This window comes from Equus przewalskii, chromosome 1, assembly GCF_037783145.1.
Source record: "Equus przewalskii isolate Varuska chromosome 1, EquPr2, whole genome shotgun sequence".
Classification (NCBI taxonomy): domain Eukaryota; kingdom Metazoa; phylum Chordata; class Mammalia; order Perissodactyla; family Equidae; genus Equus; species Equus przewalskii.
The window spans coordinates 92,972,317-92,988,870 of record NC_091831.1 but is presented as its reverse complement, the minus strand read 5'-3'; the positions used below and the strand labels follow the sequence as shown (position 1 = coordinate 92,988,870).

The window sequence follows — 16,554 nt, the reverse complement described above, 5'->3', positions numbered from 1 at the left end:
TTGTCAAAACTCATCAAACTGTACAGTTAAAATGAGTGAATTTTATGTAAAATTATACCTCAATAACATTGATTTTAAAAATGGAGTCATATCAAATGACAAAAGAATATAAATCAATTAGAAAGAAGAGATGTTCCATTTTTACCCTGTTTTTAGCATTTGTCATTTTATCCTGCTTGGCCTGGTAAAGTACATCCTGGTAAGTGGAAGCCAAGGGCTCTTCAAGGTTCACAAGCATGGCATTGGGGTTTTTCAAAGCTGCAAACGTGTCAGCTGGAATTCTCCGGTCAACAGCTTCATTAATAGCAATAACAGCAGCATGTACTAAAAAAAAATTCAAAACAGAACACTGAGGTCATATAAAGTATAGGATGTACATTACACAGACAAAACGACACTGCCACGCCCCGTTACAGAGAAAGGCTCCTTTTCACACACAGAGAAACGCCGTGTGGGGTTGGAGGAAGGGCTCCCTGCATCCTGGAAGCCTGGTCTCTTCCTTAGGGGGCACAAAGCCACAGCTCTGCCTGGGACCCATGTTTGGGATGCCCATTTGGAATCTCATAGGGGAATATTCACAAGAGAGCCTTCCAAGGAGCATTTGTTATCTCAATGTTCACCCTTAATCATCATGTAAATACCATAAAAAAAGAAAAGGAAAGAAACTCAAAAAGGCACTGAAATGTAGAACTCACTTTTAAAGGCTTTTTATTTTAATCAAAATCAATCATTTCTTTGCAAATAACAGTAGCATACAAGACTACATAGCAGTGTTTAAAAGTCCATCTACTGACCTAAACTTGCTAGCAAAATCCCTAACGTCCAAGATCATCATTATAGAATTCATTATTGAAAGTAGTAGCAATAATCCCATTTGAACCCACAAAATTTCTCTCTTCTTACATGCGGCTTCATCCACTGACAGTTCATTGGCCAGGATGCCCCCGATCTTGCTGAAGGCGGGCATCTGGATCCCATACTTCTCCAGTTCGATTTTCATGTTGTTGATTTCCTCTTCTGCGGGAAAGAATTAAGACCCAATCAAGCAAGTTAAGCACCTTTCCTTAACTCAGAGAAGGAAAGAGTTTCCTCATCCACAAAATGGAACAAAATGGCATCAACCTCTTAGGGTTGTTAAAAGGATTTAATGAGATAATATATGGAAAGCACTTCACACAATACCTGGTACAGAACATGCATTCACTAGACATTAACTATTATTACTCTTATCAAGAGTATCAAAAATAACTGCAACATGAGAATGGCCCTAGAGAAAATAGTTTTTCAAAATTGCTACTCATGGCATTTCCTGCAACGGACTTACCAATGGGCCAGCTTCAAAAGGAGCTCAACAAGAGGCGAGTCACAAGCCAGTCAGTTATCTCTGTCTCTACGATCCACACCACTAGCTACTATTAAATAATTTCATTTCTAAGGCAGGAAGTCAAGTGATAAAGAGAACAACACGTAAAGCTTGGCCCTTGCCCAAGGTCTAGTGAACGACTCCCTTGGACGGAAAAATATCATAGATAAGAATTTTATTACCAATTTTTAAAACTCCTAGGCCTACAAGACAATCACCAGTTCAAAAGATTTGAATCTACCCTACGCTTAACCAATATTACCACTGTTCTTCTTCTCCCCAAGCCCTCATCTCTTCGAGTAGCTAACGATAGCAGTACACACAGAAACATCTGCCCAAATAAGCTCAAGTTTTAAAATTACTAAATTGTCATCTTGCACCATCTCACTCCCCTTGCTTTGCCCACAAGAGGGGCTCACTGGAAGGGAAACGGAAGACTGGTGTAAAGTTTCTCACCATACACGAACATTTAATGTTAGATGTTAATATCTTGTGTTTTACATATTATACGTTAATATTATTTCCAATTTACATATAAGAAAACTGAGACTTACCAATCATACCCACTTCCTAACTGAGAGAACAGAACCTGAAGTCCCAAGTTTAGTGTTCTTTCTAGCACACCAGGAGAAGCAAGTTATTCAGACTTGTTTCATCTCTGTTGCCAGAGTACTTTTCAGGCCCTACGTCTTTAAGATTGGTATGGCTGACTCTCCAGGCTATTTCCACATAAATTAAGCATTTCCTGCCAAGTTTGTAACTCCTTACCTGTGAAGTCAACCTTTCCATATAGGTCTTGAATCTGAGGAGCCAGGCCTAGTTTGAACAGGTACAAACTGGAAGACACAATATGCAAAAGAGTCAGGCCTCCCAGCTGTACCTATGCCGCTCTTGGTTAAAGGTGAAAATCAGCATAAAGAACAGAAATATTCAAAACACACAGACTCCTAGTACTCTACCATATTCCCCTTTGCAGTTACAATACTTTACTTCAGAGCGGTTTTTTTTTTTTTAATTTTACATAACGCTGACCTAAAAAGTCATATAATGTGATGCAAAAAGCACTAGACTAAGAATGAGCAGACACTGTTCAAGTCCCAGTTCTGGCACAAATCCAGTGTGTTAGCATTAGATGTCAATATAAACGTCAATACGATTCATGTAAGTGGAGTCTGTTCCCTTCTGTTTACCTTCCTGTAGTCAATAAGATTTAAGTAACAAGACATTTTAGGAAAGTCTCTTGAAAATGATTCAGATAGCAAATCTTATTTAAGCTGAATTCAAATTATTGATGGAAAAGTTTAATTCAGGTAATTTAAGAGTTTTAAATAAAAGACATATTATATATCTCTACTCTTCAAATAAAAAAAAGAAATCTCCTAGACTCTAAGCTCCATGAAGACATGGGGGAATGTCACCTTCACAGCCCTAAGAGTGAGTTAGCTTCACTGTCTTTTCACCAGTAAATTAAAGGTGTTACAACCATGTCACTAGCTGCTATAAAAAGGAGAGAAGGAAAGTGGAAAGCAGATGGGCACCATCTTTCTTTTATCTCATTTTAATTATTTGGAGTATTTTAAGGAGATGCTGGATCTATAAATGGAATCACAATGGCCACTTAGATCCTCTTACTCAGAATTAAAAGTACTTAAACCTCAAAGCCGAAACTTAAAAATCCTAAAAGTAAACATCACTTTTCAATCTTTGTTCCTGCTCCTGTCCCATGCCTGCTTTTACAAATAAGCTGTTAGGTTCCTGTAACGGTCAGCCTGTAACTGAGCTCAGATTTCTTCTTCTTCTCTTGTTCTCCCAGTTAAGCTGCACTTTATAGCAAAGGAGAGAAGGAAGTTGTGTTAGCCTATGTGGATTCCAATTATCTTTGCTGACTGAGGAGTAACCTAAAAGAAATCACTATGCCAATCTCAAAGATTATCAGTGAGGGCTCTTAAACACAGCAGTTGATTAGGAAACAGAATCTAGTTCAGGCCCACAGTCCCTTATCGAAATTCCTTGGACCAGATAGGAATTTAAGATTTCTCAGATATTAGAGAGGTTTTACAGTATATACAGTATTATAAAACACCCCCAGCAAGTCTTGGGGCAGCACCCCTAATCAAATACATTACTTTTCTGCAGAGAAACATATGAATGATCATATTAAGTAGGTAAATATTCTACATAACCTCCATTAATTCTCACCAGATCTTGCCAACAAATGAATTTGAACCAAATTTAAACTCAATCTTCAGGGCTTCTAGGGTTTTTTAAAAATTTAAGATAGAAGATTATGGGCCTATTTAATCCCCAAATCAGTTCTCAGAAAGATAAAACGTCAGGGCAAATGGAAAAGAAGGATGCCAACATATTTGGAATAATGGGGAATTGGGGTCTTATCTGAGAGGGAAATGTAATCTACAAGAGCAACTTAGTTTGCCTAAAGCACGGTGACTGTCTCTGGAAGAATGCCAGTCAAGACTTTAAGCAGGAAGGGAGAAAACAAGGAGATAATGCCCCTCTGTCACTGTTGATCCAAAAAGGAGACAGGGCCTCGCCCAACACAGTGAAGTAAGGAACCTGCTGTGAACACTGCTGTGTTTTACAGCAAAGAAGAGGCTCAGGCACCTACAAATACTTCCTACTTACCATCAAGTGTTGCCAACCCACTCTTCAGGAAAAACAAGATAAGGAAGGAAAGAAATCATAAATCACCAACCAGAACCCACTGCTCTGTGTGTACTCTCTAGGCACGGACTGCATATCGAAGAGAAATGGAAAACAATAGTAGGCTTCCCCCTGTGTCTTTCTGACTCCATCAGTAGAAAGGCACAGTTAAATCTTTGTCTCTATTTCAGAGAATTTGAGGGCCTCAGGACCCAGGTTACATCGCAAAAGAGCAGCGGCTACAGAACTAGCCGAGAGGAATTCTGCCAGCTTAGCCGCTGTGCCTGCCAAATTCAGATGTCCACTGTAGGTACAGCTCCACAGGTTATCACACAGACAGACCTCACGCAATGCTAAGCCAATCACAATACTTGGAATTAATCTGATTTTGGCTCAGGTACAGACATCTGAAACTGCTACCTTCTGAAAATTCCCTGATATATCACCTATTTTTAAACATTTTTAAAAAATTCTCATGTACCATTGTTTGTCCAACATTATGTTAGGTACCTAGGAGAGAAAAAGAGATGTAAAGCATGACTTCCCTCCCCAAGATACTAATAATGTAACAGGGAGAAAAGATTAAACATATGAAAGAAGCAATATATAACTAAAAAAAAAAACACCCCAAAACCAACCAAAAAATCCCAGGAGTTTAGACAAGGGAATGAGCTGGAGTCATTGGAGAAAACTTCACAAAGAAGGTGAAATTGAGCTAAAACTTGACCAAAGAGCTGTCTGATAAAGATCAAGTACCATTTCCTTTTTTCATTTATAGGACACAAAATATCCCCTTGAGCTGGAGGAGGAGGAGGAGGAGGAAGATTTGTTACAATGCATGATTTTGACACATTTATTGATTACCTTACTATATGCTAGGCATCTAAGTACTAGAGACATAAAGATAAAGAAGAAAGGAAATAGTTCTTGCCCCGAAGGAGTCTACAAAAAGCAAGCTATAAGAACAAGTAACCAGAGTTCAATGTAACAAGCACTGCGCCTGAAGTAAGAGGTCTGCACAAAACAGCAAGGAGCACAAAGAGGGGGAGCAGCTAATTCTGCCCGAGAGGGAAAAAGAAAGAAGAGACCAACGAAGAGGCAGCATTCTCAGGTGGCACCTGGAGAAGAGCATACGCTAAACTGGGGAGGAAAAGGGCATTTCACGCAGAGGAAACAGCATAACCAAAGGCCAAAGGCACGAGAGTACATGGCATGTTTGGTGAAAATACTAGAGCATAGGTACACAGGACAGAATGGCTGAGGTGAGACTGGAAAAGAAACTTCAAAATATTGTACAGAGGGTCCCATATGATCAGGGCTGTTTTGGAAGGACAGCTCTGACAGCAGCATGGCAGATGGACCAGAAGGGAGAGAGCCCAGGGAGAGAAACTCCTAAGAGGTTAATGCATGAGTCCACACAAGCGCTCCATTAGTCCTCAGTTATATTCATTCTTTGGAGGGTTTCACATGGATTCCAGTGATGCCAAGGATATGGCACACATTTGACCAAGAAACTGGAGACAACAGGCTTCTTATGGGTCGATATTATACATACGTTCATATTTATAATTAACATTTATTAGGTACACATACTACAAGATGCTATATAAAAAATGGCAGCCCAAGCAAAGAAATCTCATACTCATGTCCCACTCACTTCTACTGTCTTCCCCTTTAGGCCTGTGGGCCATCGAGTAAATACACACCACTCTGAAATTTGCACCTTCCCTCCAGACATATCACCTCTTCCCTCCAATCTAGTACTTTGTTGATTCTAGGAGCTGGGGACCTGAAATTAAGTCATCTTCCAAATTTACTATGAAATTGTGAAAATATTAAACTTTGTTTCAGGTCCTATTTATCATGTGTGTGTTGGCATAAAAATTTAATCAACAGATGGCTTGGCGAGGACCCAGATAACTAAATAAATTATAAATCAATCATTTGATATTTGCTGGTATTTGAAGACGTTGCCAAAATTTGTACTACTAAAGAGTATCAAGACACAGTGAATTTTGTGATTCAGTTTATCAGCTTGAAACAAAATGGTAAACAATAAAAGTTTTCAAATGTGTAGTTTTCATAATTTTTAAGAGATTTTAATTAAAAAGATAGGGAGTGCATCCCAAGTGAAACACACAGTTCACAGAAACACTAGCTCAATAATGAAAGATTAGACTACGTTTTTAGAGCATAATTATCTGCTATTATGGAAATAAATAAATCCCTTCTCCCTACTCCCTAGAAAAACACAGCTGTTTCTCATCACCTTGTTAAGATAATAGTACTCTATTCTATGAGAAAATTCCGAAGCAAATGCAAAAATTTTTTCATTACACTATGGACAAAAAGCTACACACTCAATCCAGATGTCATTCCTAAACTGCTTTTTTTAACTGAGATATAATTGACATAAGATTATATTAGTTTCAGGTGTATAACATAATGATTCTATACATATATATAGAGAGAGAATACTTCACTATATATATATAGTGAAAAGATAACCAAAATAAGTCTAGTTAACATCTAACACCACATATGGTCACAAATTTTTTTTCTTGTGATGAGCATTTTTAAGATCTACTCTCTTAGCAACTTTCAGATACACAGTACAGTATTATCAACTACAGTCTCCAAGCTGTACATTACAACCCCAGGACTGAGTTATTTTATAACTGGAAGTTTGTACCTTTTGACCACCTTCACCCATTTCATCCACCCCCAAAACTCCACCTCTGCCAACTACCAATCTGCTCTCTGTATCTATATAAACTGCTATTTTACCAAGAAAATCTGATTACCTGAGTGCATGGATACAGTAGATACATCTTGGCATGTTCTTTCGATCATAGATATCTGTAGTTTCTGGGTAAAAAATCTAAGGAGAAATAAAAGAAGTAGAGTAAGGTATCCATCCACTGGGGTTTATCTGATCATTCATTAATCATCAGTAATACAAACAAAGCTTTGGACAGTTAGAAAACACTGTTGGCATTCAGCAAACAACCTCATTAGGGTGAACAAACATTTCATCATAAGTTACACAAGGAATAAAATGCTACAGTACAGAATGAAAAGCACTACTTGGAACATCCTTATTCGGTCAACTCATTGAATTTCACCAGGTATGTGAAAGTGATTTCTTACCGCAGACATACACACAGGTAATTGAAACCCAAGTTCTAGTCCAGTTTAAATCGCTGGCAAGAGTGATAAGGTTTTGATGGATCGCGATCTGCCTAGTTACTTTCTACCATGCCTAGACAGAGTAAGAACTCAACAGCGAACATTTACTAAGTGCTTTAGTTTGTGCAGACCACTACTCAATGTTGGAAAAACTACAAAATATTAAAATGTGTTATAATGCTTGGGAGAAGTGGAAAGATACACAGATGAAGTAGGTGGAACAGAGGATGGGTCCTGGGATGCGGGAGATAATTTTCCTTAGTAGCACTTAGCATAATTCATCAATCCTGTGAGTTATTATCTGTTCGACGACTCCAACAGACTATGAGCCACGTGACGGCAAGGACCAGTCTACGCTGTTCCCTGCTGTATCTTCAATGCCAAGTCCAAGCCAAGGTCATGGACGGAGGGCTGTATTTGATGAATGAATGAATGAGGGAGGCTAGGAACACAGTAGGTCTACATTGGGAATAGCCTGGAATTTTAAGACCTAGTCTCATGGTAATGTGGCACCACACAACTCAGTCTGTAACTTAGGCGAAAAAGGGGGTAGGAGTGGATTGGAGAAGTGCAAGGCTGAATGACGACGTAATCAGAAGAATATCGATGAGCCACAGAAGCCTGAAGTAAGGCTGTGGGAAGAGCACTGCAGCACTTTGCACCTAACTCTGACAGCACCTAACACATCTGCATCTAACTCTCTGACAGCACCTAACACGTCGTGTTGATTATTTGTATTTATGCTTGCTTCCCCACAACACCTGTGGCTCTTGACTAGCAAGAAGTGCCCCCCCACCCGAGAAATGGGATGTACTAGAATCATCTTTTTTGATAATTTTTCAAACTCTACATGCTCACTTCCAGAGACTGAGATGTCTTCTCCTGAAAGGTGAAAAATCAGTCACCACGAGCCAGGCTTCCCAAAACAGTACAGAATACACTTTAGAAAGTGATAGAAGAATAAGGGTGGGGAGGTAGGATGGAATCAGACTATGAGAACCCCGAAAGTTGAACAAGTTTGAACTTGATATGCAGGCCAGAGAGGTCCTAGCTTTGGAGGCAAGGATAAACACAGAGCCTCAGGCAGATGTGCCTGGAGACAGGACACGGGATATACTGAACAGTGAAGAGACTGAAGCTGAGGAGGCAGGCTGGGAGGCTGTTTCAACAGATAATAGAGATATTTCAAATAAATGAGCAGGGCTTGGGGAACGACTGCATTTAGGAGGCCAAGGTAACTCCACAGTTGTGAGACTGGATGGGAAAATGACGACATGGTACCATTTATCATAGAGGAGGGAAAGTTCACTTGGGGGGAAAAGGTAGGTTTAGTTTTAGATATGACAAATTCTAGGAGACAGAAAGCTATCCAAGGAGAAATGTCCAGCAGCCAACTAAAGATACTGTGTTTATCTTATAGTAAAGAGTCTTCAATATAACTGAGACCATGAGAACGAGAGAACGTAGTGACAATAAGGACTGTATCTTAAGGAATGTCCACCTTAAGGATATGGAAGGTAGAACAGTTGGAAAAAACAGGACTATTTGGGCAGTCCTCTGCCAAAATTAGTTTTAAAAAACTAATTGTTTTTTAAAAACAATTTAAAAAATCAAAATAGCAAAATATTTCATGGAGGAGTTGGTCAATAGTACCAATTATAAAAAAAGAGTCAAAAAGGATAAGAACCTGAAAATTATCATATTAAGTTTCTATGACTAGCCTGTACATATCATATAAAGAGATTAGGAAAGACATCCTGATAAATGATATATATGCAACGTCAATTATAGATCTTACATTATACTATGGGCAACAAGACACTTTTGGGCTAACTGTCTTTAGTCTACATTACTCTAAAATCTGCTGGACCTAAATCATGTAAGGGTGGACATTTCACAACTGATAGCATGATAACCCTGTTGTCCCTAAAAGCCTTTAGGAATTCTATGTCTGCTGCACCTGTGGTCCAGGGCAATCCATTACGTTAGTAAACAAAAAAGGTAATAAAATTAAATCATTAAAAAAGCATTTTGTAGTAACAATACTACTGGCAACAGCAAACATTAACAAAGCTCTTAGTACCATTCAAAAGAGGTTAAATCATCATTGCCCATTGGGCGTACTATATAAAACGGGAACAGGAAGTTACAGGTGCACAGAAAGACCAGTAGCTGTAACAACTTGACGTATTGCATTTCCTGACATTTGTGGGGCTTAATTCTCAAACATACCAGTGCAAGGAAGAGAACTTCAGCACTCTGCTCTGAAAAAAAGAGGACAAAAGCTAGGCTTCTGCAAAGACTGAGCTCTGGATTTAACTCAATTCAGTAGGCACGTCTGCAGCAACACACTCAGCACTGTGCTAAACACTAAATGTTCATTTCCAAGTGGCTTCAGCCACATTCTGAAACTCCACATCTCACTTTTTTTTTAAACTTTTTATTAAGATTATGATGGTTTACAACCTTGTGAAATTTCAGTTGTACATTATTGTTAGTCATGTTGTAGGTGCACCACTTCACCCTTTGTGCCCTCCCCCCACCCCACCCCCTTTCCCCTGGTAACCACCAATCAGTTCTCTTTGTCTACATGTTTAACTTCCACCTCTGAGTGGAGTCATACAGGGTTTGTCTTTCTCTATCTGGCTTATTTCACTTAACATAATACCCTCAAGGTCCATTCATGTTGTTATGAATGGGACGATTTTATCCTTTTTTATGGCTGAGAAGTATTCCATTGTACATCACATCTCACTTTTTTTAAAAAATCTTTCTTTGGTTACAAAAATTTAAGACTCCACAGGAAAGTATAAAGAAAATAAAAACCACCCCTTAATCTCATCACGCAGAAATGAAAACTGTATCTTCTTACTGATTTTTCCCAAGAATATTACTTGATTTTTACACAAAAATAGTGATCTCAGCTGGAACACAAACTCTTATAACTTTAGCCTGTTGTTTCGTGGTCACTTAATACATCAGACAACTTCCTTTGTCACTATAGATTGACATCATCCTTTCTAATGGCAGCACCAGTATTTGACTGGCTGTCACACAGTTAATACCCCTAGTGAAGGAATGTGTAGTTTGCCATCAATTTTTTCTATCATAAGCAATGCTGAAAAATCCTTACATAGACATGTTTTTGTGCTTGTCTGATTTGGGGGGTGGGGGGACAGGGGGAATAAATTTCTAGAAGTAGAATTCTTTGGTCAAAGGATATTTTTAAAAAAAGCTGTCCATGCCTCTAAGAGTGACAATACAGCATGGCTTCTACAGGTTCAAGGCAGGACGGGGAAGTTGCGATGGCAATTTCACTAAGAGCAGCACTAAAACTCCTGAGCAAAATGCTTGAGGATGCGCATTCCCATATCAAAACCGCGGCCATTATTCCAAACTCATCAAGTTGTACACATTAAAGATGTGCGGTTTTTCTGTATATCGATTATACCTCAATAAAGCTGTTAAAAAAAACCTACAGCCTTCACCAAAACCAGAAATAAGAAGTATATGTCATTATATTGCCTCTACAATGTGAAATACAAAATGACCCTTCATAAGCCCTACAGATTTGGTTATTCTGAAGCCAGGAGATAACGTTTCTAAAATATTCCCTTATATTTCCTAAAGTCAAAGTTGAATGCAACAACTTCGTGAATAAATAAAAACCACTGAATTGGAGAGTTTAAAATGGTGAATTTCACAGTATGTGAATTCTAATGTAAGTCTACAGTTTGGTGTACTAAAAGTAAATGAAAGCAAAGAGAATTTCTCTAGGGTGAGGTGAAGCAGGGATGAAGAATACAAAAGAAAAGAAATAAAACTATTTCCTAAAACAAACAGAAAAGAGCCTTTAGTATTTAAAAAACTAAATCACCAAAGATTCAATTGAGAATAATTTTACTGGTAGAATTAGAATTGTTATGCCAAAACAGCCAGAACGAGGAACATCACACAAATTACCTTAGGCAGGCCAATCTCATCCATGGCATTCAACCACTGAATCACATTATCAGTGTGTCTAAAGTGGAGGCCAGTTGCCTAGAACAAAGAAGAGACCATTAGGCACTGGTGGCAATAGCGAAGGAAACACTAAATTAAAACTCTCCTTGCAAAAGTTTCCCTGTGAGACTTTACAAGGTCCCCTTAAATTTAAGGTCTGTCTATAGCATCACGTTCACATTCCAATCCCAAGAAGCCAAATGCTCCTCTCAGCTCTTCTCACTTAAGAACCATCTGAAGAACCATCCTGTGTATAGTGCGCTTGACAGAACACAGTCTTTGGGATTCACCTATCTGGGATTCAATTCCTGGCAACACTGGGCAAGTCACTCCACCCTTTGGAGTCTGAGTTTCCTCATCTGTAACACTTACTTTATATGTTTGTTGTGAAGATTAAATGAGAAAATGTACATATAGCACTCAATGTGGTGTCTGGCGGGTAGAAGATACAAAACGACAGATATTTTTAAATCTATCAGTTAGGGTTTTCATACTACACACACAAATATCCCCCTCTCAACCTCTAAGTCTCATTTTTCAGCAACATTTCCTCTAAAGAGGGCTGGAGGGGTGGACTGTTGTTTTCGTTGTTGCTGCAGTCTCCACTCTTCCTTTTAGTCTGGCTATTCTGTCAGGCATTTTGGAGACTCAGCACAGCAGCTCAGAGTCGTCTCCAGAATAACTGCTTATTTAAAACAATATATAAATCTTTGCTTTTTGATTAAGAAAAGTTCCTCTTTGAGATGTTAATTTTGGCTTAGAACCTACATCATCTTTGTTTTCCTTTGAATTTAAACATAAAACAGAAAAATCTCCTTTGACTGTCTCATCTTTGCTTCAATTCTTCTGGCCCAATTCTTACAGCTGATCATTCTTACATTTGCTCTTGGTTTTGCAATCTTCCAGTATCTTTTATACTCTCCTGTGAGGAAAGCTCCTCACAGAAGCTCTGTAGACAATAGGATCTGGTCCTTGTCAACATCCCAACTCAATCAAGCCGTCTTCTTTTGTAGGGCCGTGGGCCACAACAACCAAATCCTTTCACTTCTCTCTCAATTTTCTGAAATTGGATCGCTTTCCCATTTTACCTTGAACTCTAACATCACAGGGTGATCTTTTCTCCTAAAGTTGCTATTGCTTTCAATTTGCCAACAAATCTCAGTGCTTGGTTAACATTAAAGCAGTAATTCCTCTAGTTACTTCCTCTACCTTCTAAGAAATAAAAAATTCATCAAGAACCATGAAAATTTCTAGAAAACACATCATCATAAGAATTGTACCAGAAACATAGACTGCTACAGTTCTTTTACTACTCTATCTTGACTCTGCACTATTTCCTCTACTCTGCCAGGTATTTTATTTTGTAGGAACACACATACTTACACATATTTCTCAATTACTCTTACGCAGGATAAAGTAGGCTAACCTTCTCTCTCAAGTTCACAGAAATGTAAGCACCAAGCAAGGACGGGCTCACCTTGTATCTGGTCTGCTCTCGGTCGTAGATTTTCTTCAGGGACACCACTTTGGGAGAGAAGAAGTTGCCCAGCTTGGCAAGGTAGACCCCGTTCCTAAGCCCCTCCTCCAGCTCTGTGGTGGGCGGCAGCTCCTCCCCGAGGCATGCTTCCATCCACCTGCACAAAAGGAGAGAGGTCGTGAGAACGGAGAGCGAAGGTCTGGACGCTCTCTTCCTGAGAGATTTTAAACTTAATTTCCATTTTCCTTGGAGTTTAAGTGAAACTCAGCAACGCTCTTTTAAGATTCAATTTCACACACCCCCGTCCTGGCTCAGTCGTCCTGGCCCAGTCGGGTCTCAGGGAGAGGGAACTTAAAATTCCTTAGCATAAATGCCACCTTCTTCTCTACCATACTTTCCTCTCCTGCAGCCACAGAGCTGGCTGGCTCCCCAGATCCTTACTGCCCATGAACCTCAGGCTCCTTTCCTTACTCCTTAAATTACTCCTTAAGAACTCCTAGGAAAAATCATCTGTAACTAAAGCCACCGCCTCAACTGTTCAGAAACTTAAATTTGTTGCTGAAGTTATCTGCTGGTTTCAGAATCCACAGTGAATTTCTAGGTTCAGGTTTTAAGGTTGTCTTGGGATTACCGAAATAGTCAGTATCTCAGCTAAAACACTGAAGGAAACACCAGTGAAAAGAGTGAAAACGAATTCTGACGCGCTTTTTGGAGCAAGTGGGGAGCAGGATCTAAAGGGGAGAGGAAAACTCTATTTCCCCCTCGAACACCTCGCATGAGGCTTCAGGAAAGCCCAAGAGAAAACCAAGTTTATTTTCTACCAACAGAAATGTAGGTAGCTAAAAATCACTTAGGGCAATGGTTTTAAACCATTTTTTGAGTCACAGAAACCTTTGAATATCTAAAGAAAGACATAGATCCTTTCCCAGAAAAAAAATGTATGTACAGTTAAATTTAATATATAATTTCAGAAATTTCATTGACCTCACATCAAAAACCCCTAATTTAAAATTATTCTACTCAAATTTTACAAGGCTGATGTTATCCCCACATTCTTCACCATACTGGGGGAAAAAATTCCCAAAATACTAGATGCTGCCTGGTCTTTTTCACTAGTGATCTTTGAAAAGCCAAATGAAAACAAAAAATCCAAAGATACAGAAGACTGAAGTAAAAACTAGATTTACTGCAAAACAGGACAACATAAAAATGAAACATTTATAATGTTCATTGATATATAGAAGTAAATTAAAAGGTAAATAACACTGGAAGAAACATTTAAAAACTATATTTTATACACACACACACACATCTCCATGAAAATTTATATGAAAATACTAACATACCAATAGAAAAAGAGGCCAAATGTAGACACAGTTACGATCCTATTTATGTGTGTTTTTATAAAATTCTTTACATTAATAAAATTGCATGAAAGATATACAAGAGTTTGAATTTACCATACTTTTATAAATCAGAATAAAATTTTTTGTATTAATTCTGTTTTCAAATTGAGATTACTGCTCAGAATCATTAAAAAAAATAAGAAGGGAAAGTAAGTACTGAATAAAAACTGGCTGGATATATAAATGGGCCAGAGAATGACCTCCTGTACCCAATAAGTTTCCTCCTCTGGCTTTTCCTTCAGGTAGCAGAACTTAAACGTCAGTTGGGGGGGGGGGGGGGACGGACGGACACAATGAGTTTTCCAGAAGAGTTGCTATAGTAACTAAATTAGATACCAATTTCTAACAGCTCCAAAATCCAAGCTCTACCTTTGCAAGGGCCTAAAGACCAGAAGGGTCATGTGGAAAAGAACGCAGGTGGCTGGTTTGGAAAGAGCTGTAGTCCAAGTACACATCTCACATAATGGTCCCTCCAATACTTTACTGCTGAAAAAGACACGCAAACAGCTCCTGGCAACCCCAGCCCTCAGGGGACAGTCTAACCTGTGCTCTCAGTAACAGGCACAAACCTAGAACAGCTCTAGTCTAAGCCCAAACCAGCCCTTTACCACATAATAGGATGAAGGAAAATCACTTATTTTCTTCTCAAAATGAGAACTCACAGGGGAGACTGGCCACGCAGCAGGGAGGTGCTCTTCCTTCCATCAGAGCCAGTGACCAGAGGTGCGAGCTTCTCCTCCTCTCTGAGATTACTAGATGAAACCCAGGCAAAAGGAAGGACCGCGGCAAGAACCCAGCAATCCTTCACCTCTGCCTTTCCCCGTCTAACTCTACACAACAGTCTACAGTGGAGTAAAACACCCTGACATCACGCAGGTGTCAGGCCAAGAGAAGAGCCCATTGTGATCTGGTGCAAAGGGGTAAGCAGAGAGGGAGAGCTGGAATAATTGGGCAAAACACAGCCGTGTCTCTAAACAACTCTCCCAAACCCAGAGCAGCCCTCCAAGCAACCACACGTGGGGCTCACCCTCTAGTCTAAGCGCTGTTTCGCAACTCTGGTTTGTTTATAAGAATGAAATAAATTAAATCAGGACCAAGTTGCTTCGAAAAATTAAGAGCATTAAGTACGGTGCTATGTTACTAAAATTTATTATATTAGCAGAAGTTCAGATTCTACTAGAATTCCAAGAAGAGATAACAAACTCCCCCTTCTGTCCTTTTCTATAGCCCATCTGAGATGTCCCCCCGTCACTAAATCACAGAATCACAGAACGTGAGAGGCCAGGAACTGAAGGCACTCCTAAGGCAAATCCCTTTGGTTTTTTCCCCCAATATAATACATATCCATTAAAGAAAATTATTAAACATTTCTCAATATTTTATGAATATTTTCCATGTTATTATATAGTTTCCAAAGACTTTAAGTTATATAAAAATTCCATCAAGTGCTTAATCAGTCACCTATGTTGGACACTCATGTCATTTCTAAACGTTTTCAACCATTTAAATAATACCACAAGGAACAACTTTGTGCACAGTGTTTTTCTGTATTTGGAATTCCTAAAGAGAGGTCTTTAGAAGTATAACGCAAAAATTTAAAATTATGAACATTAAAAGAAAATTTTATTGCCCAAAAACTCACCCAAAGACAGTAACTACTCGCACAACCCCCTCATTTTACGAATCAGAACAAGGTCTATCCAAGGTCACCTGCTGGCTAGTGCAAAGGTGCAATACCAGGACCCTGAGTCCCAGTGCAGAATCCTCACCATACCACTCTTGCCCTTACCACATCACCCCAAAGCCTAACAGGGCCCAGCTCCACAAGGCAAAGTTTCAGATGTCCCACGCAGGGTAAAAGGCTGATATCTTTCGACATCCCGTCCACTTAATAGAGGATTTTAGTTCAACTGTAAGTCCACCAGTGACTATCAACTCAGACACAAACCTTTCTTACAAAACTCAAGCATTTAATTTAATTAGCTTTATATAAATACATTTTAAAATAAATCTAAGCATGGATCCCTACCTTACACTATACACAAAAACCAGCTCAAAATGGGTTAAAGACTTGAAGCTGAGACCTGAAACCATCAACTCCTACAAGAAAACATAGGCGGTAAGCTCCTTGACACAGGTCTTGGCTATGATCTCTCGAATCTGACCTCGGAAGCAAAGGCAAAAACAAACAAGTGGGACTACATCAAGCTAAAAAGCTTCTGCACAGCAAAGGAAAACATCAACAAAATGAAAAGGTGGCCTACTGAATGGGACAAAATATTTGCAAATCATATGTCTGATAAAGGGTTAATATCCAAAATACATAAAGAACTCATACAACTCAGTAGCAAAGAAACAAACAATCCAAATAAAAAATGGACAGAGGGGCCGGCCCGGTGGCACATGGTTAAGTTCATGCACTACGCTCTGGCAGCCCAGGGTTCAGAGGTTCAGAT

General features: G+C 39.1%; 1 protein-coding gene across 2 annotated transcripts in view; it reads right to left on the bottom strand.

The window, feature by feature from the left end:
• The window catches only part of IQGAP1 (IQ motif containing GTPase activating protein 1), a 93,283-nt gene that overhangs the window by 49,853 nt on the left and 26,876 nt on the right, over positions 1-16,554 (bottom strand). For both annotated transcript variants that reach the window (XM_070570967.1, XM_070570964.1), the window contains 6 exons: positions 12,693-12,849; positions 11,177-11,254; positions 6,829-6,905; positions 2,132-2,199; positions 904-1,017; positions 146-324 (listed from right to left, as the gene is read on the bottom strand). In XM_070570967.1, coding sequence (XP_070427068.1) covers positions 146-324; positions 904-1,017; positions 2,132-2,199; positions 6,829-6,905; positions 11,177-11,254; positions 12,693-12,849 — 673 coding nt within the window. The remainder of the gene's footprint in view (positions 1-145; positions 325-903; positions 1,018-2,131; positions 2,200-6,828; positions 6,906-11,176; positions 11,255-12,692; positions 12,850-16,554) is intronic.